The 26,288-nt window shown below is 69.1% G+C and overlaps 5 protein-coding genes across 5 annotated transcripts; 2 read left to right on the plus strand and 3 right to left on the minus strand.

The window, feature by feature from the left end:
* Positions 1-157: 157 nt before the first annotated feature.
* Positions 158-3,211, minus strand: CALR (calreticulin). The gene is made up of 9 exons (XM_068668518.1): positions 3,023-3,211; positions 2,012-2,113; positions 1,677-1,880; positions 1,495-1,589; positions 1,206-1,415; positions 1,004-1,117; positions 777-920; positions 584-676; positions 158-443 (listed from the first exon to the last, which is right to left on the minus strand). Exons 1-9 carry the CDS (start codon positions 3,120-3,122, stop codon positions 252-254), a joined length of 1,254 nt encoding a protein of 417 aa, XP_068524619.1. The 5' UTR covers positions 3,123-3,211; the 3' UTR covers positions 158-251.
* An 813-nt stretch (positions 3,212-4,024) lies between these two features.
* Positions 4,025-7,718, plus strand: FARSA (phenylalanyl-tRNA synthetase subunit alpha). Its single transcript, XM_068668516.1, has 13 exons — positions 4,025-4,218; positions 4,676-4,813; positions 4,906-5,004; positions 5,095-5,213; positions 5,833-5,925; positions 6,001-6,129; positions 6,224-6,339; positions 6,421-6,505; positions 6,596-6,695; positions 6,787-6,955; positions 7,035-7,112; positions 7,344-7,458; positions 7,553-7,718. Exons 1-13 carry the CDS (start codon positions 4,063-4,065, stop codon positions 7,656-7,658), a joined length of 1,503 nt encoding a protein of 500 aa, XP_068524617.1. The 5' UTR covers positions 4,025-4,062; the 3' UTR covers positions 7,659-7,718.
* Positions 7,719-7,926: 208 nt separating this feature from the next.
* SYCE2 (synaptonemal complex central element protein 2) lies at positions 7,927-11,389 on the plus strand. The gene is made up of 4 exons (XM_068668520.1): positions 7,927-9,176; positions 9,373-9,491; positions 10,132-10,309; positions 10,968-11,389. The coding sequence occupies exons 2-4, from the start codon at positions 9,379-9,381 to the stop codon at positions 11,160-11,162; spliced, it is 486 nt and encodes a 161-aa protein (XP_068524621.1). The 5' UTR covers positions 7,927-9,176; positions 9,373-9,378; the 3' UTR covers positions 11,163-11,389.
* A 140-nt stretch (positions 11,390-11,529) lies between these two features.
* GCDH (glutaryl-CoA dehydrogenase) lies at positions 11,530-15,659 on the minus strand. The gene is made up of 10 exons (XM_068668522.1): positions 15,553-15,659; positions 15,110-15,229; positions 14,461-14,523; positions 13,690-13,860; positions 13,483-13,612; positions 12,672-12,891; positions 12,467-12,570; positions 12,244-12,369; positions 11,988-12,148; positions 11,530-11,885 (listed from the first exon to the last, which is right to left on the minus strand). The coding sequence occupies exons 1-10, from the start codon at positions 15,647-15,649 to the stop codon at positions 11,794-11,796; spliced, it is 1,284 nt and encodes a 427-aa protein (XP_068524623.1). The 5' UTR covers positions 15,650-15,659; the 3' UTR covers positions 11,530-11,793.
* A 426-nt stretch (positions 15,660-16,085) lies between these two features.
* MAST1 (microtubule associated serine/threonine kinase 1) lies at positions 16,086-26,174 on the minus strand. The gene is given in 24 exon segments (XM_068668515.1): positions 16,086-17,580; positions 17,926-18,095; positions 18,481-18,617; positions 19,030-19,152; positions 19,509-19,738; positions 20,103-20,174; positions 20,354-20,511; positions 20,724-20,851; positions 21,202-21,311; positions 21,564-21,686; positions 21,782-21,809; positions 21,811-21,884; positions 22,381-22,562; positions 22,644-22,760; positions 22,847-22,985; positions 23,666-23,874; positions 23,962-24,047; positions 24,132-24,160; positions 24,163-24,198; positions 24,438-24,567; positions 25,022-25,050; positions 25,053-25,122; positions 25,891-25,940; positions 25,943-26,174. Coding segments are annotated over 24 exon segments (3,609 nt in total). The 5' UTR covers positions 26,160-26,174; the 3' UTR covers positions 16,086-16,618.
* Between the last annotated feature and the right edge of the window lie 114 nt (positions 26,175-26,288).

The raw sequence follows: 26,288 nt of genomic DNA on the forward strand, positions 1-26,288 counted from the left end.
ACCGGGCCCGGTGCCGTTCCTGAGTCCTCGCCCCGCGCCCCTCCCCCTCCTCCCCTCCCCCTCCCCCGGGCGAGCCCCGGCGCCGTCCCAATTCCCCTCCCCCCGGGCCGGGAGGGGCCGCCCGTTAAAAAAAAAAAAAAAAAAACAAAAACCGAAGTCCAGGTCTCACAGAGACATTACGCTCGCTCCCCGCGGGGTCGGGGCGCTGCCCCGGCGGGGCCCGGTGCGGCGGGACCGGGGCCTCCCCCCCCTCACAGCTCATCCTTGGGGGCCGCCCCCGCGTCCTCGTCCTTCTCCGCCTCCTCATCTTCATCATCTTCCTCCTCATCGTCGTCCGCGTCCCCCTCCTCGTCCCCCTCCTCCTCCTTGCGCTGTTTGTCCTCCTCCTCCTGCTTCTTGCGCTGCTCCTCGTCCTGCGCCTCCTTCATCTTCCTCTCTGCCTCCTGCGGGGCACGGGGGGGGGGGTCACGGCCAAGCCCCAAGGGGGGGGACATGGGCGGAGGTCATGGCAGTGCCCCCAACACCCCAGGGACGCGGGGGGAACTCGGCTCTGGTTATGTGTCATTACCCCCCCCCCCCGTACCTTGGTGGCCCCCCAGGTGTCGTTGCCGAACTCCTCGGCAAACTTCTCATCGTCGGTGATGAGGAAATTGTCGAAGATGGTGCCTGACTTCACCTAGGGCAGAGCAGGGGGGGCTCAGCGGGACCCCTGGGGGGGGTGTGGGGACCCCCAAAAACCCAGGGGGGGCACCCCTAGCACCGCCCCCTCCTCCCACCTGCCACAGGTCGAGGCCAATGACACCGAAGCTGTCATAGGCGTAGATGCTGGGGTCGGGCGTGTACTCGGGGTTGTCGATCTCGGGGTGCACCCACTTCCCCTTGTAGTTGGGGTTGTCGATCTGCCGCGGCCTCCACTCGCCCTGAGGGGGCAGAGGCAGGGTTCAGAGGAGGGACACGGCCCCAAATTGGCTCCCCAGGGGGGAGGGGGGGCACCAGGCTTCACCTTGTACTCAGGGTTCTGGATGACGGGGGGCTCCCACTCCCCATCCATCTCCTCATCCCAATCCTCCGGCTTCTTGGCGTCGGGGTCTGGGATGTGCTCAGGCTTGTCCCAGTCCTGGGGAGGGGGGGGCAATAAAAAGAGGGGTCAGGGCTCTGCCACAACCCCCTCCCAACCCCTCCCCAGCCCCTTGGGTGCCCCCCACCTCAGGCTTGGAGTCCTCGGGGTCGTCGATCTTGGCCCGCTCGTCCCAGTCCTCCGGCTTCTTGGCCTCGGGGTCCTTGATCTTTTTGGGGGGCAGGAAGTCCCAGTCATCCTCCAGGCTCCCTGACTCCACCTTGCTGTTGTCGATCTTCACCTCGTAGGTGTTGTCGGGGCGCACGATCAGGGTGTAGAGGTGGGTGAATTCGTCGTCCTGCGGGGGGAGGGGGTGCTCAGCGGGGCCGGGCTCATCCCCACAGCACCGCCAGGAGGGGCTGAGCCCCCCCACGCACCTTGCAGCGGATGTCCTTGTTGATGAGAACGTTCTTGCCCTTGTAGTTGAAGATAACGTGCACCTTCTTGGTGCCGGGCCCGCAGATATCAGGGCCTGGGGGGGGGGCAGAGAGGTTACAGGGGGGGAAGCTGAGCCTGCTGCTGCCTTGGGGGAGGCAGCAAGGGGGGGGTGGCCACCCACCGAACATGATGTTGTACTCAGAGTCGCCGTGCATGTCCTCCTGGCTCAGGCCAGCCGGGAAGAGCTTGACGTAGCCCCCGCCGCAGTCGATGTTCTGCTCGTGCTTCACCGTGAACTGCACCACCAGCGTCTTGTCGCGGTTGCTGAAGGGCTCGAAGCGCGACGAGAGGGCGTAGAAACGGGCGTCCTGGCTCGTCTGGATCCCTTGTCAGGGCAACAAACCCACCCCCCTCAGTGGTTCAGCCCCGAGCAGCACCGCTGCCCCCCAGCTGGGACTGTAATGAGCACAAGTGGTTAATTCATTGATTAACTGTCCCCAGGGGTCCCTGCCTCACCTTTGTCCTTCTCAGCGTCGCCGTAGAACTTGCCGGCGGTCAGCACGAAGCGGCCGTAGTCCGGCTTGTGCTTGGATTCCACCCACCGCTGGGTCCAGGCATCTGCAGGAGGGGAGCAGTGAGGACCCCGGGCCTCCCCCAGAAGGAAACGGGCTCTGCCCCTCCCCACAGGGCCGGAAGCGGGGCGGCTCCCGGCCACCTGCACAGCCCTGTGCTGGCTCCTCACGCTCAGGAAGAGCCTGTGGGGATTGCTGCCTGCCCCCCCCCTGCACCCGCAGCTCTAAGGGGGCTGTCCCCGTACCCCCGCCTTGCTGCAAGCTCCAGGGAGGCAAAAATAAGGCTTCAGGGGGCTCCCTGGCTGCAGCAGGATTTAGGGTCCCGGAGAAGAACAACCCCACAGTGTGTGCCAGGCCCCATCCCACGCCACCCCCGTGGGGGAACACCCTGCTCAGGGTGGTTCTGCCCCCACCGAGCAGCCTCCTTCCCCTACAGGGCCACTCCTCGTCCCCAGCCCTTTGTCCCCTCCAGCTGAGCAGGGGCCACATTGAACCTCCCAGGGCCCCGCTCCCCAGCCTAGTGGGGGCTGGCTGGCTCACACCCTCCCAGTACACCCCAACCAGGGGCACCCCGAGGCCCTCACCCCCTCCCCATCACCTGCCTCCCCCCGGCCTCATCTCCTCCATCCCTCAACACCTTTCCCATGACCCTGATCCCCTTCAGCCCCTGCCCACAGAGACCCCTTCCCCAGGCCGTTCCCCCCCCCCCCCCCCGCAGCCCCCAACTCTCAGCCTAGGGGTGGCCTCCAGTTCCCCCGTTCCTCCTCCAGGCCCCCCTCAGCCCTTTCCCCTTTCCATCGGGGACCCCCTCAGAGACCTCCCAGCCCCCTCACTGTCCCCCCCCTTGGGCCCCCTCCCCTTTCACCCCCCCTCAGATCCCCCTCCCCTTTCTCCCCCCCCCCCCCCTCCGGCCCCCTCCCCTCTTGCCCCTCCCCTCCCCTGCCCCCCCCCTCACCTCCATCCAAGAACTCCTCCCGGAAGAACTCCGCGGGCCCAGCCGCCGCCAGCGCCAGGAGGAGGGCGGCGAGCAGCAGGGGGAGGCCGAGGCGGCTCATGGCGGCGGCGGCGGCGCGGTCGCACACGGCCCAGTCAGGGCGAACCCTCCCTCCCGGCCCGGCGGCGCCCGGCACTGCGGAGGGGGGCGACGGCGACGGCGCCTTTTATATGCCCGCCGCCCCTCGGCCCGCCCCCGGACGCTGCCCATTGGCCGGCGCCCGCGCGGCGCCCGCTCCCATTGGCCGCCCGCCCGCTGGCCGGCGGCGGCGGCGCCCCCGAACGTTGGCGTCCCAGATGGCCGCTTCCTATTGGCTGAGCCGGACGGCCAATGAGGAGCGACCACGCGTTCGGAGGGAGACGCCCCCCCCCCACCCGCGCTCCTCCCCCCTCCCTCCGCCGGGCGCGTCACGGCGGTCACGTGGTTGGGGGCAGGGCCGGGCCACCTGCGGACCACGTGGGGGGGGGGGGGGGGGCGCCATCCCATAATAGCACCGCGACGGTGCGCGGGGGGGGGGACCCGTGGGGTGCCCCCAGTCGGCCTGGGGGGGCTTAGAGCCCGATTTGGGGCCGTGACGCAAGCAGTAATGACGTCATGTCGCACGATGACGTCATATCGCGTGTCGCACCGGGCAGGTGCAGGGTGGAGGGAGCCCCCCCCGGGTGGGGGTGGGGCCCTGGGGGGCGTTGCCATGGCAACAGCCTGTAAAGGGGGGGGGCTGTCGTCACGGCGACTGGCCTGGGGCCCCGCGGGGCGCGGGCCGTGACATCACCTAGCACCCCATGACGTCACTCTCTGCCCTCATGACGTCACAGCCCCTCCCGCCGCGCCTCGCGGCTTCCCCCTCGCCGCGGGGCCCCCCGGGGCTGCCCCGCCACTCCCAAGATGGCGCCTCCCTCCCGCCACATTCAAGATGGCGGCGCCCACGCGCGGCACGGGGACGCGGGGGGGAGGAGGAACACTTCCGGGTGGCGGCGGGAGCGCTTCCGGCCGCCGCCGCGATGTCGCCGAGCGTGGCGGAGCTGCTGCTGCAGCGGCTGGAGCGGGAGCCGCCGGGGCCCGGGGGCGGCCTCTGCAGCCTGGAGGCGGCCGCCGCGCTCGGCCTCGACCACCAGACGCTCGTGGGCGCCGTCAAGAGCCTGCAGGCGCTCGGAGAGGTGGGGGAGCCGCGGACCACGCGGGTTCGGGGCCCGGGACCGGGCATCCCGGGGCCGGTGCTGGCGCCGGTGACGGCCCCGGGGTCATCGCCCCGGCCCCTTCGCGGGACCGGTGCTGAGCACGGGGCCGGTCCCGCTCCCGGGGCTGTTCCTGGTGCCGATCCCGGTCCCCTTCCCGGTCCCGGTACTGCTGCCGGTCCCCTTCCCGGTGCCGGTCCCGGTACTGACCACGCTGCCGGTGCTGTTCCCGGTGCCGCTGCCCCTGGTGCTGATCCCGGTGCCGATCCCGGTCCCACTCTCTGTCCCAGTGCCCATCCCGGTGATCCCGGTGCCTGTCCCGGTGCCATTCCCGGTCCTATTTCCAGTCCCGGTGCCGTTCCCGTCCCATTCTCGGTCCCGGTTCCAATCCCGGCTCTCCCGGTGCCGCTCCCGGTGCCATTCCCGGTGCCCCCCGCAGGTGATCGAGGCGGAGGCGCGGGCGGCCACGCGCTGGGAGCTGAGTGAGGAGGGCGCGGAGGTGCTGCGGGCCGGCAGCCCCGAGGTGCGGCTCTTCCGCAGCCTCCCCCCGGAGGGGCTGCCCCAGAGCGACGCCATGGTGAGAGGGGGGGGGGTTACCGGGAGGGCGAGGGAGGGGGGGCACCGGGGGGGGTCCTCACCGCCCCCCTCCGGTTCCTTCCCCCCCCCCAGAAGCTGCCCGGTGCCCAGGTGGGCTTCAGCAAGGCCATGGCCAACAAGTGGCTGCGCCTCGACAAGGCGGCGCCCGGCGGCCCCCGCGTCTTCCGCGCCGTGAGTGCCCCCCACACCCCCCAAACACCCCCGGGGGGGCCACCGGTCCGTCCGTCCGTCCCCCCACCCGCCCGTCCGTCCGTCCCGCAGGTGGAGGCGGTGCAGGACGCGGTGCAGGACGGGCTGCGCAGGGTGCAGGAGGGCGACGCCGCCGGGCTGCCCGAGCGCGAACGCAATGAGCTCAAGAGGAGGAAGCTGCTGCTCGAAGTGTGAGCCCCATCCCCCCCCCCAAAAAAATCCCCCCCCCAAATAAAACACCACATCCCCCCCTCAACCCCATATGGACCCCCTATTCCGCCCACAAACCCCATATTCTGCCTCAAAACCCCTGCATTCCCCCCCCAAAACCATATTCCTCCCCCAAAATCACATAGTCCCCCCAAATGACCCTGTATTTCCCCCCAAAACCACATATTCCTCCCCCTAAAAAACATTCCCCCAAAAAGAAAATATCCCCCCTGAAAACCTCGTATTCCCTCCCCAAAACCCTGTATTTCCTCCCCCCCAAAAAATATTCTCCCCCAAACCCCATATCTCTCCTCCCCCCCAAAAAAAATCCCCCACAAAAGCCTGTTCCCCCCCAAAAAGAACTATTCCCTCCCAAAATTCCCCTATTCTCCCCCCCCAAAAAAACTATTCCCCCCCCAAACCCTCATATTCCCCCCAAAGACCCCCTATTCTCCCCCAAAGCCTATTTCCCCCCAAAAAAAACTATTTCCCCCCAAAAAAAACTATTCTCCCCCCAAAAAAAAAGCATATCTCCCCCCAAACCCCACATAGCCCCCCAAAAAACCCTTATCCCCCCAAAAGTCCTATATCCCCCCCCAGCACCCTCAAGTCCTACTGGATCCGCAAGGGCCGCGCCTTCAGCACGGCGGTGGCGCGGCAGGAGACCGACCTGACGCCAGAGATGATCGCGACGTGAGTCTGGGGCGCAGGGGGGGCCCCAACCTTTCCCCCCCCTCCCCAAAACGACCCCATAACCCCCCCGTGTAGGGGCTCGTGGCGCCAGCTCCCCTTCAAGCCCTACAACTTCTCGGCGCTGGGGCTGCCGCCCGCCTGTGGCCACCTCCACCCCCTGCTCAAGGTGCGCTCCCAGCTCCGCCAGATCTTCCTGGAGATGGGGTGAGTTGGGGGGGGGGGGGTGCACACACAAAAAGGGGGGGGGGCTACGACAGCACAGCCCCCCCCTCCCGGTGATGCCGTGGCTCCCCCACAGGTTCACGGAGATGCCCACCGACAATTTTGTGGAGAGCTCCTTCTGGAACTTCGACGCCCTCTTCCAGCCCCAGCAGCACCCGGCGCGGGACCAGCACGACACCTTCTTCCTGCAGGGTGCGTGGGGGGGCAAATCCCCGCCGCCCCCCCTCCCCGTGCTTCCCAAATCCCCGCTGACCCCCCCCTTTCCCCCCCCAGACCCCGCTGAAGCCCCTGAGCTGCCCGCCAGCTACATGGCCAAGGTGAAGAAGGTGCACTCGCAGGGAGGCTACGGCTCGCAGGGGTGAGCGGGGTGGGGTTGAGTTTGGGGGGGCTCTGCCGGCCCCCCCCCACCCTCCTAGTAGCATTGGGACTGATAAGGCCCCCCCCCCAGGTACAAATACGAGTGGAAGGTGGAGGAGGCGCGGAAGAACCTGCTGCGCACCCACACCACGTCCGCCAGCGCCCGCGCGCTCTATCACTTGGCCTGCCAGGTGGGCCAGGATTTAGGGAGGGGGGGGGGAGAAAAGGAAAAGGAACATGGGGGGTGCGTTGCCTGACCCCCCCCCCGCAATGTTTTTCCAGGAGAAGTTCACCCCCGTGAAGTATTTCTCCATCGACCGCGTGTTCCGCAACGAGAGCCTGGACGCCACCCACCTGGCCGAGTTCCACCAGGTGGAGGGGGTGGTGGCCGACCGCGGGCTCACCCTGGGCCACCTCATGGGCACCCTCCGGGAGTTCTTCACCAAGCTGGGTACTCGGGGGGGGGGGGGGGCACCGAGGCAAAGGGAGGGGGCTGGGGCACCCCCCTGACGCCCCTTTTCCCCCTCCAGGCATCACCAAGCTGCGTTTCAAGCCCGCCTATAACCCCTACACGGAGCCCAGCATGGAGGTGTTCAGCTACCACGAGGGTGAGGGGGCCCTGCGAGGCGTGGGGGGGCTCCCTGTGTGTGTTTTTTTAAGGTGGGGGGGGTCACCTCAGCCTCGTTCTCTGTGGAATTTGGGGATCGGCTTAACCTCTCCCTCTCCTGGGGGGCACCCCTGAGGAGCCCGTGACCCTCTGCAAAGCGTGTGGGGGGGTGGTCTGCGGGGTGCCCATCTCACACCCTGTGGGGTGGGGGCCCCCCCGTCTCGTTCTGTAGGCCTGAAGAAGTGGGTGGAGGTGGGGAACTCGGGGGTCTTCCGCCCCGAGCTGCTGCTGCCCATGGGGCTGCCCGAGAACGTCTCCGTCATCGCCTGGGGGCTCTCGCTGGAGCGGTGAGTGGAGGGGCAGCCACAGCCCCCCCCTTCCCCCCCCGGGGCAGGCAGGGCCCAGCCCCATCTGACCCCCCCCCACTTCTCTCCTTTGCAGCCCCACCATGATCAAGTACGGCATCAACAACATCCGCGAGCTGGTGGGGCACCGCGTCAACCTGCAGATGGTCTACGACAGCCCCCTGTGCCGCCTCGACACCTAGAGCCCTATTTATAGCTGAAACCCTAAAACCTGGCCCCAATAAACCTCCTTTGCCCAGCCAGCTGCCTCTGAGTGTGCTGGGGGGGGGGCAGCGACCATGCGTGGGGTGAGGGCTGAGGGAAGGTTTTATTGTGTCAGAAGGGTTGGGAGGGATTTTTGGGGGGGAAGGAGCCCTCCTCACCTCTCCACAGCCTGACATGAGGGGGCTGAACCCGTGAGGTGTTCGTGGTGGTGCAGGGCCCAGCTCGTGGTGAGCCCAGGCGAGGGATGGGGGCCTTGGGGCAGCCCAGGAGCTGGGGTTCCTTGTGAGCACACTGCATTCACGTCCCGGGGGCTGTGCTGGGGCTTACCGGGTGGGCGCTGGGCGCTGGCATTGTGGTGGTGGCAGCAGCACCGAGGGGTGCGGGCGCCTCAGGCTCCCTCAGCACATCACGCTGCATCTGTCCCCGCTTTCAGCAGGGCACCAACAGCACCCACCTGCAAAACAACGCCCCGAGTCAACAGAGGAGCCTGGAAATGCCCTGAGGAGAGCGGCAGCAGCCCTCCCGAGCCCCTCGGCCACGATCCCCACCACAAAAACACCACCCGGGGGCGGCCGCGCCTCGCCTCGCCTCACACCATCATGGCGGCCGCTCCCTCTCCTCACAGTGCGCCCCTTCCCGCCTTTTTTCCTCTCGGCTGCCCATTGGCCAGCTGGCGGCGGAGACGGGCGCTGATTGGTCGGCGAGGGTGCTCGTCACCAGCCGCCCGCCTCCGGCCCGCCCACCGTGCTCACCTCAGCGAGGCCACAGGGGGAAAATGGCGGCAGCACGGGGTGAGGAAGCGGGGCAGAACTGGGCCCTGGCGGGGCCCCGTGTGGGGTCGCCGCCCTTGGGGCCCCCTTTTCCACCCTGGGGCCTCCATTTTCCACCCGGGAGCCTGTTTCTGTGAGCCCAACGCCGGGCTGGCCACGAAGGCCCCTGGCCTAGGCCCCTTTGGGGTGGCCCCACTCGCCTCATGGTTCCCCCACAGCCCCTGCCCCCATCCCAGCCGCCGTGCCGGGGCCGTGTTCCCGGGGCTGTCCCAGTGCTCGACTGGGCCCCACTGGGCCCAATGGTGGGGTCCGTGGTCATCAGGCTCCGTGGGGTGTGGAGCGTGGCGTCTGTGAGGATGTGCAAAAACAAACGACCGCCATGTTGGCTAAAACCCAGCAGAAGTTCCCCAAAACACCTCTTTGTTTGCCCACTGCTGCTTAATTTCAGGCTCTGTGCTTCAAATGTCTCCTTCAATGCTTTAACCCACTGAAAAGTGTAAAATTGGGGTCTCTGCTGGGTGGCGACCCCCCCTCCCTCCACACACACACACAAAGGGCCATTTTTATTGAGGGGGGGTGTCTGGGCCAGGGGCTCACCTCCACCCATCCCCCAGTTTGGTTATTATTATTAATAACCCTTAATATTACGGCTAACTGGCTGTTCCCAAATGCATTCCCTGCAGGCTGCTGAGGAGCTTGGCTGTGGAGCTGCGGGTTTGGACCAAGGTGGGATGGGATGGGGACATGGGGACATCGGGATGGGGACATGGGGACATCGGGATGGGATGGGGATATAAGGACATATGGACAGGATGGGGACGGGATGGGGACATGGGGACATGGGAATATGGGGACACAGGGACAGGATGGGGACCTGGGGACATCACCCCATGCCCACAGCAGGCTGATATCTCCCCACCAGGCCACCATGGCACATAAGGAGCACAAGGACCCGGAGCTGGAGCCGGAGGAGATGCAAAATACCAGCTCCTTCTTCACTGGTTTGGACGGAGACGAAAACCCCGACGAGGAGCCCTCGAGGTAGGAAGCTTTGCACCTGCCAGGGGGGTCCTGATTTTAACCCAAATCAGGGAAAAAAAAAGGTGCTGCGTGTCAGGAACGACAACCCTTCAGGCAGAGCAGCAGGGGCAGGCTGAGCTCGGTGACACTGCAGGGCCCAAATCTGATTACTCACAGGGCACCGTGTCCGTTAGTGAGGTTTCCCCCTTTAATAACGTGTTTCCTAATTAACACAACGGGCTGGCCAGCTTGCTGCTGATAGTGGGGCCGTTGTGCTGTGGCATGGACGAACGCCTCAAAGGGGGAAACGGTTTGGGGAAGCCCAGCCCCAGTGCCCAGCTCGCCGTTTGCAGGGCGGGACTGGGCAAAGCGACTGTTTGCACACTCCCTGTGCCCCCTGCTTGCCAGCATGGGTCGTGGCGCACCCGTCACCGTCCTGGCAAACATGACGAGTGTCCCAAAACCTGTGCAAAGCCCCTCACTGCCACCACGGCGGCTGCTGGGAGGAATGAGCTCCCCGGCAGATAAACTTGCTTAGCGTTGGTCGTGCGGCCGGGCTTTTCTCGAGCTCTGCTTCCCCAAACGGCCCCGCCGAGGCTGCCTTTGGCCATGGGGCTGCTTTCTTCACCCCCTGACCCGTGGGTGCTGTGTTTGGGCCGAGGACGGAGCCACTGGGCTCGGGGGCTCTGGCCGGCCAGGCCTCCCGCTACTTCGCGGCGCTGGACTCCAGCGTGGGCGACCTGCGGCAGCGAGCGCAGCGCCTCATCGACAGGGTGAACGAGAGCCGCAAGGAGGACCACAGCGTGCTGAGCGGCTTCCGCGACAGCCTGCTGCTGAAGGTGCGTGTGTGTGTGTGTGTGTGGGGGCTGCGTTTAATCGCGTTATTCCGCCCGAATTAACGTCGTGGGGAGGTGCTGCGGGCACGCGGCGTCCCGCGAGGTGCCGGCGCCAGCTGCAGAGCCTGGTGTGCACCGGCTGCGGTGGCGGGGGGGCGGCTCTGGCCCCCCCCGGGGCGGCTGCAGCTGCCTCTGGCTCTGCTTTAGGGGGCGGGGGGGCCACCGCCCGCCCCCTGTCCCCGTCCCCGCACTGCTGCTGCCCGGCCTCGGCGTCCTCGCTTGGCCACGTGCCGCGCTGGACTTCGCTCCCTCTGCCGTCCCCGCGGGCTGGGGGGGGAACTGAGGGGGGGCTCCGGCCCTCCTGTGCCCCCCCACCCCACGTGCAGATGGCAGCCAGGCCCCGGCAGCTGTGGCTGGGGGGCCGCGGCGCTCGGTGGCTACTGCAGCCGGCGCTTGGGCTACCGTGGGCGCAGCTGGCGGCGGCCAAGTGGGGCCGGGAGCTGCGCCAGCGCCGCGGCCGCAGCTGCGCCCCCCCCCCGGGGGGACGGGACCGGCTGTGCCTGTGGCGCTGCCAGCGCCTCCGCCCCCTGTCCCCAGTGGCCCGATTTTTATTTTTCTTTCCTCCCCCCCCCCCGGCTCCCCCCGTTTTGTTTCCTGGCAGGTGTCCGACCTGGCTGAGCAGCTGGAGGAGCGCCTCTTCCAGCTCTACAGCCTGCACAACGAGCAGATCCAGCAGCGGCTGCACGAGCTGGCCGAGGTGATGGAGCGCGTGCGGCAGGCTGAGGACGAGCTGCAGCACGTCTGCCGCACTGTGGAGGCTGCCTACAAGGACCTGTGCCTGCAGCCCGAGGCGTGAGCGGGGTCCCCAAGCCCCCCCAAAAGCCCCCAGACCCCCCCCTAGGCAGCGCCCGGCCCCGGCAGCAGCCCCTCCCTGCCACGGGCGTTCCGGCTGCAGCGGGCCAGCTGCTCCTTCGCGAGTAGAGAAATGAGGACCAGCAGCCCCAAATCGCCTTTTCTGCAGGCTGTCGCTGTTCAGTTTTTAACACAATTCAAAATAAAACACCAGAAGACCCCCAAGGGGCTCTAGAAGATTCCTCCCAAGGGCTTTGCATCGGCAAAGCCGGCCTCGTGCCCACACGGGGCCCCGTCCCGGCACTTGGGCTGCGCCCGGGAGTCTTAATTACCACTGATGAGCGCGGCGCTGACGAAGAGGCTGGCGCGGGGCAGCTTCTCCAGCCTTTATTGGGGCGGTCGGAGGTGATGCGCGGAAGGGGAAGGCACCGGGGAAGTCACCGAGGTAGAATTGGGCTGCTGGGGCCACTCGGTGCCACTGGAGCCGCTTGGTGCCACCAAGTCCTGTCGGTGCCACCGGCTCCGAGTGGCGCAGCGCCCTGAGCAGCGCCCCGAGCAGCACCCTGAGCCCTCCACGCTTCAAGTCTAAGTCTCTGGTGCCGGCCGCCCCAAATTCGGTGCCAGCAGCCCAGTTCCTAGCCCCGCTTCTCCTCTGCCTTGCCGGCGGTGAAGGCCTGGAGCCCGGTGATGGCTCTGCCCAGGATCAGCGCGTGGATGTCGTGCGTGCCTGCGGGCAGGGAGGACGAGGAGGAGGACAAGGAAGGTTTTTGGGCCCCCAGCAGTGACCGAGGACTGAGGGGGGGTCCCCGCGCCCCCCCCTTGACGCTACCTTCGTAGGTGTTGACGGCCTCGAGGTTGAGGAGGTGGCGGATGACGTGGTACTCGTCGCACACCCCGTTGCCCCCCAGCATGTCGCGCGCCTGCCGGGCAATGTCCAGCGCCTTCCCGCATGAGTTGCGCTTCAGCATCGACACCGCCTCGGGGGGCGCCCTGGGGGAGGGCAGGACGCCGAATTTCACACCCTGCCCCCCCCGCGGGACCCCGCCCAGCCCCAATTTGGGGGCCGCGAGCCCCTCGGTCCCCACCTGCCCTCATCCTTGAGGCGGCCGAGGCGCAGGCAGGCCTGCAGCCCCAGCGCGATCTCGGTCACCATGTCCGCCAGCTTCTTCTGCACCAGCTGGTTCCGGGCCAGGGGCGCCCCGAACTGCCTCCTGCGGGACACAACGGGGGGCGACACGCACACCTGGGGGGGGTCCCGTGGGATGTAAGCGGGTCGGGGGGCGCCGGAGGGGGTCAGCAGCACGTTACCTGTCGAGGACGTACTGCCGTGCCGTCTCCAGGCACGCCTCGGCGGCGCCCAGCGCGCCCCATGCGATGCCGTAGCGAGCGTGGGTCAGGCACCCGAAGGGACCCTTGGGTGGGGGGTGGGGGGGGGAAACAATCAGCGGGGGGGGGGGGCTCAGAACCTGCTCAGCACCCCCCCCACCACCCGGGTAGCCCCCCAAAAGCTTACGGCCAGGCCGGTGGCGTGGGGCAGGAGGTTGTCCTCGGGCACCTCCACGTCGTCCATCAGGATCATGCCGGTGGCGGAGGCGCGCAGCGAGAACTTGCCGTCAATTTTGGGGGTGCTGAGCCCCCCCATGCCCCGCTCCAGCACGAAGCCCCGGATCTGCCTGTCCTCCTCACACACTGCCCACACCACAAAGACATCGGCCGCCGGCGCGTTGGTGATCCTGGGGGGGGGGGGGGGAAGGGGTTGTGGGGGGGGAAAGGTTGGAAAAAATGGGGTTGGGGGGGGGAAAAGAAGGTTACGGGGGGAAAAGGGGGTTGGGAAATGGGGTTGGGAGGGAAAAAAGGGGTTCAAGGTGGAAAAAAGGGGTTAGAGGGGGGGAAAAGGAGGTTGGGGAGGGGAAAGGGGTTGGGGAAGGGGAAAAAGGGGGAGGGAAGGGGGTTATGGGGGAAAAAAGGGGGTTGAGGAGGGGGATAAATGGGGTTTGAGGGGAAAAAGGGTTGGAAAAAAGGGTTTGGGGAAAAAGTGGATGGAAAATGGGGTTTGGGGGGTGGAATGGGTTCTGGGAAGAAAAATGGAATTGAATGGGGCCAAAAGGGGGGTCACAGGTAGGAAAAGGGGTCACGTGGGGGGGGAAAGGGTTGGAAAAAAGCGGTTGGGGTGGAAAAGGGGTTGGGAAATGGGTCGCGGAGGGAAAAAGGGTTGGAAAAAAGGTTCTGGAGGGAAAAAGGGGTTGGGGGAGGACCAAAGGGGCTGGGGGGGGGGTCTGGGCCGGGGGCTGCCCCCCCCCCGGGGTGGGTTTTTGGGGGCTCACCAGGTCTTGGAGCCTCGCAGGCGGTAGCTCTTGGTGGCGGCGTCGTAGCGCGCCCGCGTCTCCATGGCCCCGGGGTCGCTGCCGTGGTTGGGCTCGGTCAGCCCGAAGCAGCCCAGCAGCTCCCCCCGCGCTGCCAACGGAGCCGGGGGGGGGTCAGTGAGGGGGTCGGGGGGCGGGTGGGCTCCCCCCCCCATCCCCAAAACTCACCCAGGGGGGGCAGGAAGCGGTCTCGCTGCGCGGGGGTGCCGTAGGTGAGGATGGGGTGCATGACGAGGGAGGACTGCACGCTGAACACCGAGCGGTACGCGCTGTCCACCCGCTCCAGCTCCCGCGCCACCAGCCCGTAGCCCACCGACGTGGTCCCGGCACAGCCGTAACCTGGGGGGGGGGAACGGCGCTGAAGGACCCCCCCCCTTTCACCAGGACCCCGCTCGCGCCACCCCCAGACCCACCCCAGAGACCACAAATCCCATCCCTGACCCCATCCCCGATCCTATCCCCGTCCCTGACGCCCCCGTTCCCATCCTGTCCCTCCCCAGGACGCCGGGGGGGTCCCAACGCGTCCCCCTCCCACCTGGAGACCCCCCCCCAAATAACCCTGATGCCCCCAAGTGACCCCAGCCCCTCACATCCCCTCCCCAGCCCTCCTCCATGTCCCCTGGGGCCACCCCAGCTCCCTCCAAAGCCTCCCAAGACCCCGAGGGGGGGTCCCAACGTGTCTCCCTCCCACCGGAACTCCCCCCCCCAACCCCCCTGAAGCCCCCAGCCCCCCTACATCCCCCCCAAAGCCCCTCAAAGACACCAGCCCCCCCTCCCCAGCCCCCCCCCATTTCTCCTGGGGCCACCCCAGCTCCCTCCAAAGCCTCCCAGGACCCAGACCCCCTCCCCCCCCAAATGCCACCCTCCACCCCCCCAAAAAAACTCCTGGACCCCTGCCCTCCTGGGGGGGCCGCAGACCCCCCCGTGCCCCCTCCTCACCTTGGATGGTGGGGCCCAGCAGCCCCAGGGCTCCCATCTCAGTCACGATCTCCCGGTCAAAGACTGTTTGTTTGTTTTTTTTTGAGGGTGTGTAAGCAGAGGGGGGGCTGAATTGGATGGCGGGGGGGGGAAAGGCAGTGGGGACCCCCTTGGCTGGAGGGCTCCCCCCCATCTGCCCCCCCGTTGGATGGGGGGGGTATCAGGAGGTGCTGGGGGGGGTGTCAGGGGTATTTGGGGATGGGCTTGGGGTATTTGGGTGGCATTTTGGGGGGGGCCTGGGGGTGTTGGGGGGTATTGGGGGGGGCCTGGGGGTGCTGAGGGATATTTGGGGGGGTCTGAGGGTCCTGGGATGTATTTGGGGGGTGCTGGGGGTATTTGGGGGGGGGCTGAGGGTGCTGGGAGTATTTGGGGGTGGCTAGGGGTGTTGGAGGGTATTTGGGGGGGGCTCTGAGTGTGCTGGGGGGTATTTGGGGGGGGTCCTGAGGGTCCTGGGATGTATTTGGGGGGGGTCTGGGGTTGGGGGGCGTCATTTGGGGGTGCTGAGGCAGCACACCAGGCTGCGTATTAACGCTCAGGGGGCGTCACGGAGGGAACATTGTCCCGGGGGGGGGGTCCCGGGGTGTGTTTGGGGGGGGGGGGGTCCCGTTACCCTCGTTGCGGTTGGCGAGCAGCACGCGTGGGGCCAGGCGCTCCCGGCTGTAGCGGCGGGCGGCGTCGCGCAGCAGCCGCTCCTCGGGGCCCAGCAGCTCCTCCAGCCCCAGCGGGTCCCGCAGTCAAAGGCGGCTGCGGTGGGGGGGGGGCACCCCACGCGTGACAACCCCCCCTCCGCGTGACCCCCCTCCCGCGTGTGTGCAGCCCCCCCCCGGTCCCCCCCTCACTCACCCACCCACCCACATGGTCGTCTCCCCCCCCTCCGGCCTCCTCTCCCCCCAGCCCCCCACGCGTGACCCCCCCACGCGTGGGTGCTCCCCCCCACCCCCTGCACCCCCCACGGGAGCCCCGCACGTGGGCCGAGCGCTGCCCCCCCCCCCATCCAAGACGGGGCCCCCCCCCAGCCCAGCCCCGCCCCGCCCCACGCGTGGTGCCCCCCCCCCCAGCCCCACTCACCACGCGTGGGGGGGGCCGAGCCACCCCAGCGGACGCCGCTCAGGGCCGGGCGCCGGAACCGGGCGGCGAAGCGGAGCGCCATGGGGGGGGGGGGCTGTGGACGGGGGGGGGGGGGGCTGAATTCTGGGGTCCCAAAGGACCTCGGGGGCCCCCAGGGATCCCGGTGCCCCCCCCCCCGGCCCCCCAGGACCCTCGGCTGTCCTCCCCCCCCCCCCCCCCGCACCCTGCGAGCTCGGCGGCGGCGAATGGGCCCCGAGGAGCCCCGGGCCGTGACGTCACGGGGGGGGGGGGGGACACGTGGGGGGTGTGGCGGGGGTGTGGCGGGGGGGGTGTGACATGGGGGGGGGCGTTGACCCTTTCCTGCCCGGAGCGCATTACCGTCGTCCCCCCCAACCCCCAAGGGACATTGTGGGGGGGGGGGAGCGGGATTTTGGGGGGATTTGAGGGTTTTTCACGAGCCGACGCCCCCCTCCCCCCCCTTATCCCACCCCCCCAAGGACAGAGCAGCGGGGCCGGGCGGTGCTGTGCAGCCTTTATTGGTCCCCGGGGCCCCCCCGGGTGCCCCCATTGCCCCTGTGCCCGGGGGGGGGGCCGTTTGCATAGCAAGAATGGGGGGGGGTGATGACGTCACAGGGCGGTGGTGATGTCATCCACCGGGCCGGCCCTGGGAGCGGTGGGGGCTGCTGCGGTGTGACGTCACGGCTCGCCCGAGCCCCGCGCGGTGACATCACGGCGATGACGTCACCGCCCGGGTCACGCCTCCCGTCCTGACGTCGTCACGGCTGTGACGTCATCGGCGCCATCGTGGCCGTGACATCACCGTTGCCACGCCATCGGTTACGCAGTGGCTATGACATCATCGGGCCCGTTCCGCCGGTTACACCAGGGCTGTGACATCGTCTGGCTTACGTCATCAGTGACGTCACAACTGTGATGTCAGCGCCTCCACTCTGCGGCGGCGCTGTGACATCACCGGCAGCGACATCACTCGCAGGCCCCGAGGGCTGTGACGTCACCAGTTCCCCTCTGTGATGACGTCAGAGCTGCGCCCTCACCCCACCGCGTGTGACGTCATCACTGACATCACCGGGCCAAGAACCAAGGGGCAAACGGGGGGGTGGGGGGGTGACACCTGGACGAGGGGGGGGGGCGGTTTGTGGGGGCTGATGACATCACACCGGGGGGGTGGGGGTGTCACAGTATTAACCCTTTGTGTACACGGGGGGGGGGAGGTGCCGGCGGGTGGGGAGGGGGGGGGCCCCGCATGCCTGGCCCCCCCCTTATTTACAGCAGAGGCTGGGGTCAGCACCCGGTGGGGGGTGTCAGGGCCTGGTGGGGGGCTCAGCGCCCAGCGGGGGGGGGTCAGCGCCCGGCGGGTGCCCCCTTCCCCACCCTCTCCCCCCTCCCCGGGGGGTCCCGACCCTGCCCCCACCACCACGATGGGCACCGGGGGCACCCCCGGCACCCCCCCCCCCCGGCGGCCCTGCTCGTGCTCCTGCACCGGGCTCAGCGCCTTGGGGGGGGCGGGGGCGGCGGCGGCGGCGGGGACCCCCTCGGCCCCGGGGGGGGCCCCGAGCAGCAGCGGCGGCTCCTGGCGGCCCAGGCGGCGGGCGGGGGCCGGGGGGGGCGCCCCGTCCCCGGGGCTCTCCCCGTCCCACTCGGCCAGGCTCTGCAGGGGGGGCTCGGCCGGGAAGTCCTTGCGGGCCTCCAGGCCCAGCTTGCGGGGGGGGGGCAGCGCCTTGTCGGGGGGGGCCGCGGCGGCCCAGGCGGGGCGAGTCGGCGGCCTTGGGGTGCAGCTTGGCGGGGAAGGCGGGCGGCGAGGCGGCGGGGGGCGAGGGCGTGTGGGCCAGGGGCGGACAGCGGGATGCTGCCCGCGGACTTGCAGCGAGCCGCCCGGTACTGGCGCTGCAGCTTCGGGGACAGCCCCTGCAGGGAGCTGGGCCGCAGGTGCGGGCCCGGGGGCCGGCGACGGGGGAGCGCTGGAGCCCGGGGAGCTGCTGGGAGGGGACGGCCCTGCCCCGGCCACGAGTCACCGCCGGGCCCCGGCACCGGCCCCCGGGCAGCGGGACCGGCCCGGGACCCCGGCCCTGGACCCCGCCCCTCACCTGGAGCCCCGCCCCCCCCGGAACCCCGCCCCCCTGGAGCCCCGCCCCCTCCCCTTCCATGTAGCCCCACCCTGCCTTCTGCAGCTCCACCCAGCCCCCGTAGCCCCGCCCCCGTAGCCCCGCCCCCCTGGAGCTCCGCCCCCTCGCCCTCCCCTTCAGCCCCGCCCCCTTGTCCCGCGCCGTAGCCCCGCCCCTTCAACCCCGCCCCGCCCCACCGCGCGGCCCCGCCCCCGTTGCCCCGGGCGACGCGCACCTGTCTCGGCGGCGCGCGGCGGGTGGGCGGGGTCCCGCGCGCGCGCGTGCGTGGGGGAGGCGGGGAGGCTGTCGGAGGAGGAGAGCGAGCGGCTCAGTGACGTCAGCGAGCGGCTCGTGTGCAGCAGCGAGGCCTGGCGGGCCAGGTGGCGGAACAGCGCGCTGCGCCGCCTGCCGGCGGGGAGGGGTCACTGCAGGCATCCCCCCGGGAACCCCCCCCCTGCAACGGGAACCCCCCCACGGGAACGAGAACACCCCCCCCCCCCGGGATCCTACCTGGGCACCAGGACCCCCCCGGGCACCGGGACCCCCCCTCGGGCACTGGGACCACCCCGTCGGGCACTGGGACCCCCCCTCCAGGCACCGGGACTCCCCTCTGGGCACCAGGACCTCCCCCCTAGAGACCCCCCCGAGCATCGGGCCCCCCCCCACCGGAAACCCCCCCGGGAACTTGGGCACTGGGACCCCCCGGGGCACTAGGACTGTCCCCCCCGGGCACCGGGACCCCCCCCCCCCAGGCACCGGGACCCCCCCTGGACCCTGGGCCCCCTCCCACCTTTCGTGGCCACCCCCGGTGCCGCCGCGGCGGTTCCTCCTGGCCATCTTGGTGCGGGCGCTGCGGCGCCGTGCGGGCCCCAGGCGGATGGAGGTGTTCTCCAGGGGCGTCGTGGTCACCAGCACCTTGGTGCCGCTCTGCCGGCCCCGCCCGGGTCATGGGGCCGCTGTGACCTCTGACCCCGCCACACCCCCTGACCCCACTGTGACCTCCAACCCTGCCATGACCCCAACCCCACCGTCACCCTGCCACAACCTCTGACCCCACCGTGACCTCAGGCCCCCTTGTGACCCCTGACACCTTTGTGACCCCCTGACATCATGACCTCTGCCTTTGATGTGACCTCTGACCCCACCACAACCTCTCACCCCACGGTGACCCCCTGACACCATGACCTCTGACCCCAGCATGACCTCCAACCCCGACCTCTGCCCCCACCCCACCATGGCGACCCACAACCCTGCCCGTGACCCACAACCCCACCCCGACCTCTCAACCCCGTGGCCTCGTGACCCCCCTGCCCCCCACCATGACCCCGTGACCTCTGACCTTGAGGATGAGCTCCACGACCTCGGTGTGCACCAGCCCGTGCACGGGCTCCCCGTTGACGTGGGTGATGAGGTCCCCGGCACACAGCCCGGCCTCCTGCGCCGGGCCCCCCTCCTCCACGTGCTGCACCCACAGCAACGTTACGGCCCCGGCACGGCCCCGGCACGGCCCCGGCACGGCCCCACCGCCCCCACCCACACCGAGCAGTCCCCAGTGCACTCATGTCCCCATATCCCCTTCTTGTCCCCGTGTCCCCTTAGATCCCTGTGTCCCCTCCCTGTCCCCATGCCCCCTTTTTCCTCTCCTTGTCCCCATGTCCCTTTATATCCCCATGCCCCCTCCTTGTCCCCAAGTCCCCTTTTCCCCCCCACATCCCCCCACATCCCCTTACATCCCCACATCCCCCCATGTCCCATCCGTGTCCCCACATCCCCCCGTGTCCCCTCCGTGCCCCTTTCACCCCCCCGTCCCCCGCTGACCCAGACGACGTGGTGCACGCTGTAGACGTCGCTGTCCCCCAGGTAGACGCGGATGGCCCGCAGGGTGAAGCCGAATTTCTTGCCGGGCCGGGGGATGGCGATGGGCGAGCGGGGGGCAGCCACGGCGGGGGCCAGCTCGCGGCCCGGGGATGAGTCCCGCGACGAGGGGTCCGAGGACAGCGAGCGCGGGGACATGGGGCTGCCCAGGGGCGAGGAGCCGGGCGCCTCCCCTGCGCCCCCGCTGGCACCGTGCCCAGAGACGGAGACACGGGGACTGTGCCCCCCACCCCCCCCCACCCCCCCCGGGGACACCGCCAGCACCCGACACCCCTGGGGAGCTGGGGGGACCTGGGGGACCCTGCCACCCCCAAGGGACACCCCCAGCCCCCCCCCCCCCACTTGGGGACCAAGGGACGCTGCCACCCCCGGAGACACCGCCAGCACCCACCACCCTCAGGGACCTGGGGGACCCCCTGGGGGACCCTGCCACCCTTGGGGACCCCACCAGCCCTCCCCACCCTTGGGGACCCAGGGGACCCTGCCAGCCCCCCCTCCCCCCCCCACCTTTGGGTGCTTCTGGGGGGGGACACGCACCGCTGGGGATGATGACAGAGAGCGCGGTGGCCGACGCGGATTTGGTGACCTTGCCAGGGCCGCGGGGCTGCGCTTGTCACCCCCCCCCTCGGGGGGGGCCACCCCTGGGTGCCGCGGCCGCCGCAGCCCCAGCTCAGCCCGGGTGGGGGGCAGCGCCCGTTCACCTGTGGGGATGGGAAGGGAAAGATGGGGGCGTTGAGGGGGGGGTCACAGGGACCCTCCCCCAGCCACAACCCTCCCCCGGCACCCACCTGGCTCCTCGCTGGTGCCCTCGGCGGGGCCGTCGCGGGGGGGGACCCCGTTGCGGGAGGGGCCCGGCTCCAGCAGCGCTGAGAAGCGGCGGCGGGCTCCCAGTGGGGGGCTGCCCTCCCCTTCGGCAGGGGGGGGCTCAGCAGCCGGGGGCCGCTTCCTGCAGGGACCCAGGTGCTGGAGGCAGGGGGGAGAGGCGAAATCTGCCCCCCCCCCCCCTCCAATCATGCTTTGGGCACCCACCCAGCTTTCCCCAGGCGCCCCCCCCCCCCCCCCAGTTGTGCCCAGGGGCACCCAGGTGTTGTTGTCCCCCCCCCAGTGACCCTGTTGTTCCCCCCCCCGGGTCCCAGGCGCCCCCCCCTGGGTGCTCACAGCTCAGGGGACGCCGTGCGCCAGCCGCGGTCGCGGGCAAAGCCCTCGCGCCGGCCCTCGTCCCGTGGGCGCCCCTTGGCCGCCTTCGGCTCCGGCTGCTGCGAGAGCTGCTCCAGGCTGCTGTACACCTGCACCGGGATCACACCGGGATCACCCCGGGATCGTGCCCAGGGTTTCCCCGAGGTCTTGCGGGACTCCCCCACGCGTCGGCAGCAGGGCCGTGGTGCGGCGCTGCACGAGGGTTGTGCAAGCGTGCAAGGGAATCACATGAGGGCGTGCACAAGGATTGGCACCAGGGACCAAGGCACCAGGGGCTGCACGAGGGCTTGCACGAGGATTCACACAAGGGTTTGCACGAGGGCTCTGCCATGGCATCACTCGGGGCTTTGCACGGGGCTGTGCACAAGTGACCTGCGCTGCACGTCCCCCAGAGCCCTCCCAGGTGTTCCTGTGCCCCCCCCGTGCCCCCCGTGCCCACCTTGCTGAAGCGGGGGGAGCAGGACGAGAACTGCCGGATCTCCACGGGCTCATCCTCCGTTGTGTCCTCGTCCTCGTAGGAGGCGACGTGGGTGTAGCGGTCCGAGCGTGCTGGGGGGGGCGGGAGGGCTGGGGAAGGGGGCAGGGGACACGGGAGGTGTCCCCAAAGGCAGCAGGGACACGGCACCCGGGGGGGGGGGGGGGGGCAGGGGGGCTCTATATGGTGGGGGAGAACCTCAGGGGGTTCCTGGGGGGGGGGGTGGAAGGAGAACAGGGAGGGGTCTGTGGGTGCTGAGGGGGTCCCATGGGGGTGTCCCCTTGCAGGGGGGGGTCCCGGGGGGGGTCTCTCACTGTGTCTCTCACTGTCGAAGTAGCTGGTGTCCTCCTCGGACTCCAGGTGGGGCACGAATTCGGCTTTCTGCCGCAGGAGCCCCGTCCAGTCGAGCGCCGCGAAGAAGCCGTGAGCCTTCACCTCCTGCGCGCCGCCTGCGTGGGGACACCGGGGGGGGGGACACGGGGCTCAGGGGTGCAGGGGGGACACGGGGATCTGGGGGGGGGGGGGGCAGGGGTTGGGGTCTCACCGGCCCCGAGGCGCCGCAGGGGGGTCGGGCTGCAGCAGGCGGGAGATGAGGTGCTGAGCGTCGGGGGGCAGCGCCTCGTCCCCCTCCGGCCACAGGATCTCGTCTGCCAGGGAGGGAAAAGGGGGGGACACGGGGGGGACATCGTGGGGGGGATGACGACGACATGGGGACACGTGAACGCAGGGCTGCAGCCGCCTGCTGTGGGCCCAGCGCCACACCGGGGACCGCCAGCCCCACGGCCCCACGTCTGTCCCTATAGTGGAGGTGCCCTGTGGCTGTGTCCCCGTGTCCCCATCTCCCAGTATCCCCAGGATGACCGGCTCCAGCCCCACGTCCCCCTATCCCTGTGTCCGTGTTCCCCCGTGTCCCTGTGACCCCATGTCCCTGGGATGACCCGCTCCATCCTATCATCCCCATCCCCATGTCCCCACATCCCTATCCCTGTGTCCCCATTTCCCCTGTCCCCCATATGCCCTGTCCCCATTTCCCATGTCCCCATGTCCCCATGTCCCCGTCCCCCTATAACAGACAATATCCACCCCCGCACCCACGTCCCCGCTGTCCCCCCCGCCCCCCCCGTGCCCCCCCCAGCCCCGTACCTGAGATGACCTGCCCGAAGAGCTCCTCGGGGGTGTCCCCGAAGAAGGGCACGCAGCCCACCAGGAACTCGTAGAGCACGATGCCCATGGCCCACCAGTCCACGGGCTTCCCGTAGCCCTGCCGCAGGATCACCTCGGGGGCGATGTACTCGGGGGTGCCGCACACCTGGGGGGGGCACACCCTAACGGCCACGCCCCAAGAGGCCACGCCCCCAAGAGGCCACGCCCTCCCCGGAGGCCACGCCCACCTGCTTGTCCGGAACTCGCGGGCGTCCTTCTCCATGTGGCCCTCGTAGAGGTTGGTGGTGAGGCTCATCAGCCCCATCTTGGAGAGCCCGAAGTCCGTCAGCTTCACGTGGCCCAGCGAGGTGATCAGCAGGCTGCGGGGAGCCGGTGGCTGGGACCCCCCCCCGGGACCCCCCCGGGACCCCCAGCCCCGGGACCCCCCTCCCCATCGCAGCCGTACTTGTCGGGCTTGAGGTCGCGGTGCACGATGCCGTAGTTGTGCAGGTACTCGAGGGCCAGCACAGTCTCGGCGAAGTAGAGGCGCGCCAGCTCCAGCGGCAGCGCCCCGATGTGCTTCAGCAGCGTGGCGCAGTCCCCGCCTGCGGGATGGCGACATGTCGCGACACCAGAGACCAGTGGGGGGATGGTAACAGCCCCGGCGGGATGAAAACTGCTCTGTATCGCGACGCCCAGCTGCATATCGTGACGCCCAACAGCGTACCACGATGCCCAACTGCATGTCAAGACCATCAACTGCATATTGTGACCCCCAATTGCATATATCATGATGTCCAGCTGCATATTACGATACCCAACTGCGTATCGTGATGCCCAACTGCGTATCGCGACGCCCAACTGCGTATCGCGACGCCCAGCCTTCTGTCCTGCCCTCCAGCCCCACGCTGCATCTCACAGCCCTCTATATCAGGGCGCACTGCCCCGAGTCGTGACACCCAGTAGTATGATATCATGCTGCCTGGTCCCGTATCATGCCACCAATCCCTGTATCACGATGTCCAGCCCCATACTGCAAACACCCAGCCCTGCATCACAACACCTGACCCCCATATTGCGATGCCTGGCCCCATATCATGACATCCGGCCCCATATCGCAATGCTTGGCCCCGGTATCATGACAGATAGCCCCCATATTGTGACGCCCAGTCTTGTATTGCGACGCCTGGCCCCCATATCATGATGCCCGGCCCCCATATCACGACGCCCAGCCCCATATCGGAACGCCCAGCCCCATATCATGCCATCCGGCTCTGTATCGCACCTTCGACGTACTCCATGACCATGCAGAGGTGGCGGCGGGTCTGGAAGGAGCAGAACATGCTGACGACGAAGGGGTTCTCGGCGAAGGTGAGGATGTCGCGCTCGACGAAGGCCTGCTGCACCTGGTTGCGCAGCAGCAGGTTCTGCTTGTTGATCTTCTTCATGGCGAAGCGCTGCCGCGTGGCCCGGTGCCGCACCAGGTACACCGCCCTGCGCACAGGCGGCGTCACGCCGGGCCCCCCCGGCCCTGCACAACGCCCCCCCCCCCCCCCCAAGACCCCCTCCCCGGCCGCTCACCCATAGGCGCCGTTGCTGATCAGTTTGATGGTCTCAAAGTCGCCTTCCCCTGGCGGCTTCTTGGTCCTGGGGGCGCTGCTGCGGCCCTGGGGGGTCATGGGGTGGCTGGAGGGGGGCTTTGGGGAGGGGGGGGGCCTTGCACACATTGGTGACCCTGAGCCAGGACCCACCTCAGCCCCCTCCTCGGGCTCTGGTGTGTTGCTCCGCCGCTGTCGGGCTCCTCCAGATGCACCACGTCTTGGGGGGGGGGGGGAGCAGGGCACGCTGTCACATGTGCCCGAGGTGTGCAAAACGCCGTGCAATGCCCCCCCCCCCCCACTGTCTGCCACCCCCCCCTTGCACCCCCCGAACACCCCTACGGGCATCCAAACCCCACGTGCACCCTTCCCACGTGCGCGCTTCCAGCCCCCACGCACACCTCCACCGGCGTGCAAACCCTGCGCACGCCTGGTGGCCGCTTGCACACGCGTGTGTACCGGGGAAGGGGTCGCGTGCCAGCCCCAGCTGCCCGATGATGTAGCGTGGGATGTCGGCCTTCAGCAGCCCCTCGCGCGCCTGCCCCTCGGCCGCCGTCAGCAGCTGGTAGAACTCCGCCGGGTCGAACTCCTGCATGCACACGGTGGGGGGGGGGGGGCACACGCGTGTGCAATGCACGCCCGGCATGTGGGGATGCGTACGTGGCAGCACGAGCACGCCAGGCACACGTGTGTGCAACAACACGCGTGTGCGGGCTCACATGTGCGCGTTGCTCTTCCCCTGGTGCCGCACGAGCGTGCCCACGTGCAAGGCGCCGCACACGCGTGTGCGCCCCGTGGTCCCCGGTGGCCGTGGCGATGCCCCGGCAACACGGCTGTTGTCGTGGCAACGGAAGCCCCGCCTCCTCATCAGCGGTGCTCAGGGATTGGCCGGGGCGTTGTCGGGGCGACGGGGAAGGATGGCGGCGATTGGGCGGTTGGGATGGTGCAAGGCGGGGTGGGGAGGGGGTGTGTGGGGGGGGGGCACAGGGCCCCCCCATGGCTGGGGGGGGGGAGGTCGGGGCTGGGGGTCCCGGGGGTCTCACCAGGCACTCGAGCAGCCGGGCGGGGCGGAGATGATGATGAGGAGCCTCTTCACCAGCTGGGTGATGAAGGCCACCTCCTCTGACTCCGAGCGCTCGTAGGCCTGGGGAGGACAGAGGGGGGGTTAGGGGTGGGGGGGTCCCGATGGCACCAGGGGCGGCTTGGGGGCACTGGGGCATCCCCATGGGGTGCCGTTGGCCCTGCTGGGGCCCCCCTTGGGTGCCTCTTGGTGCCCATTGGGCACCCTTGGGTCCTGCTGGGCGCCCGTTGGACACCGTTGGGTCCCGTGGGTGCTGTTGGTGCTGTTGGGTGCCCAGAAGGTGCCTTTGGGTCCTGTTGGGTCCCATTGAGCGCCCCTTGGACGCAGTTGGGTCCTGTTGGACACTGTTGGGTCCCGCTGGACGCCGTTGGGTGCCCATTGGATCGCATTGGGTGCCTATTGGGTCCCGTTGGACACCATTGGGTGCTGTTGGGTGCCTACTGGGTGCCATTGGGTCCATTGGTGCCTGCTGGGTGCCCATTCGGCCCATTGGGTCCCACTGGGTACCCAATGGGTCCTGTTGGGTACCCATTGGATGCCACTGGGTACCCACTGAGTGCTGTTGGGGTCCCGCTGAGTGCCATTAGGCCTCTGGGGTCCCGCTGGGTGCCCATTGGGTGCCGTTGGGGTCCCATTGAGTCCCGTTGGGTCCCGTTGGGGTCCCATTGAGTCCCGTTGGGTCCCATTGAGTCCCGTTGGGTGCCGTTGGGTCCCACTGAGTCCCGTTGGGTCCCGTTGGGTCCCATTGAGTCCCGTTGGGTCCCATTGAGTCCCGTTGGGTGCCGTTGGGTGCCGTTGGGCGCCTCCCACCCCGGCAGCCCCCCCGCTCACATCCTGCAGCAGCCGCTCCATGTTCTCCTGCAGCTCGTAGAAGTAGCGGCGGTGATGAGGCCGTGGCGCGCCTTGGCCAGGCAGTCGCGGGCCAGCTCGGCCAGCTGGTGCTGGATGAAGCTGAGCGCGCCGTCGGCCAGCGGCGTCCCCCCGGGGCCGCAGCCCCGCACAAACTCCTCCAGCCGCTCCTCCATCTGCGCCGTCGCCTGCGGGGAACGGCCCCCGGGGTTGCTCTCACCCCCTCCCCCCCCCCCCCCAGGACCCTGCATCACCCCCCCCTAATTGCCCACCTGGACCCCCCAGAGGCTGCCCCATAACCTCCCAACCCTAACACCCCCAAGTCCCCCTCCTGCATCCCTCCCGTGGTGCCCCCCCATAGCCACCCCATCACCTCCCCA

This window comes from Anas acuta, unplaced genomic scaffold (assembly GCF_963932015.1).
Source record: "Anas acuta unplaced genomic scaffold, bAnaAcu1.1 SCAFFOLD_317, whole genome shotgun sequence".
Lineage (NCBI taxonomy): Eukaryota > Metazoa > Chordata > Aves > Anseriformes > Anatidae > Anas > Anas acuta.

Excerpts from the sequence above, each read along its gene's own strand:
- CALR (XM_068668518.1), bottom strand. The coding sequence starts at position 3,122 with ATGAGCCGCCTCGGCCTCCCCCTGCTGCTCGCCGCCCTCCTCCTGGCG. Across the intron at positions 1,590-1,676 it reads TGAGTACAACATCATGTTCG|GCCCTGATATCTGCGGGCCC; the intron begins GTGGGTGGCCAC and ends CCCCCCCCCCAG. Across the intron at positions 1,416-1,494 it reads ACAAGGACATCCGCTGCAAG|GACGACGAATTCACCCACCT; the intron begins GTGCGTGGGGGG and ends CTCCCCCCGCAG.
- FARSA (XM_068668516.1), top strand. The coding sequence starts at position 4,063 with ATGTCGCCGAGCGTGGCGGAGCTGCTGCTGCAGCGGCTGGAGCGGGAG. Across the intron at positions 6,130-6,223 it reads CAGATCTTCCTGGAGATGGG|GTTCACGGAGATGCCCACCG; the intron begins GTGAGTTGGGGG and ends GCTCCCCCACAG. Across the intron at positions 7,113-7,343 it reads GGTGTTCAGCTACCACGAGG|GCCTGAAGAAGTGGGTGGAG; the intron begins GTGAGGGGGCCC and ends CTCGTTCTGTAG.
- SYCE2 (XM_068668520.1), top strand. The coding sequence starts at position 9,379 with ATGGCACATAAGGAGCACAAGGACCCGGAGCTGGAGCCGGAGGAGATG. Across the intron at positions 9,492-10,131 it reads CCCGACGAGGAGCCCTCGAG|GACGGAGCCACTGGGCTCGG; the intron begins GTAGGAAGCTTT and ends GTTTGGGCCGAG. Across the intron at positions 10,310-10,967 it reads GCGACAGCCTGCTGCTGAAG|GTGTCCGACCTGGCTGAGCA; the intron begins GTGCGTGTGTGT and ends GTTTCCTGGCAG.
- GCDH (XM_068668522.1), bottom strand. The coding sequence starts at position 15,649 with ATGGCGCTCCGCTTCGCCGCCCGGTTCCGGCGCCCGGCCCTGAGCGGC. Across the intron at positions 15,230-15,552 it reads GCGTGGTGAGTGGGGCTGGG|GGGACCCGCTGGGGCTGGAG; the intron begins GGGGGGGGCACC and ends GCCTTTGACTGC. Across the intron at positions 13,613-13,689 it reads CCGCTTCCTGCCCCCCCTGG|CGCGGGGGGAGCTGCTGGGC; the intron begins GTGAGTTTTGGG and ends CTCCGTTGGCAG.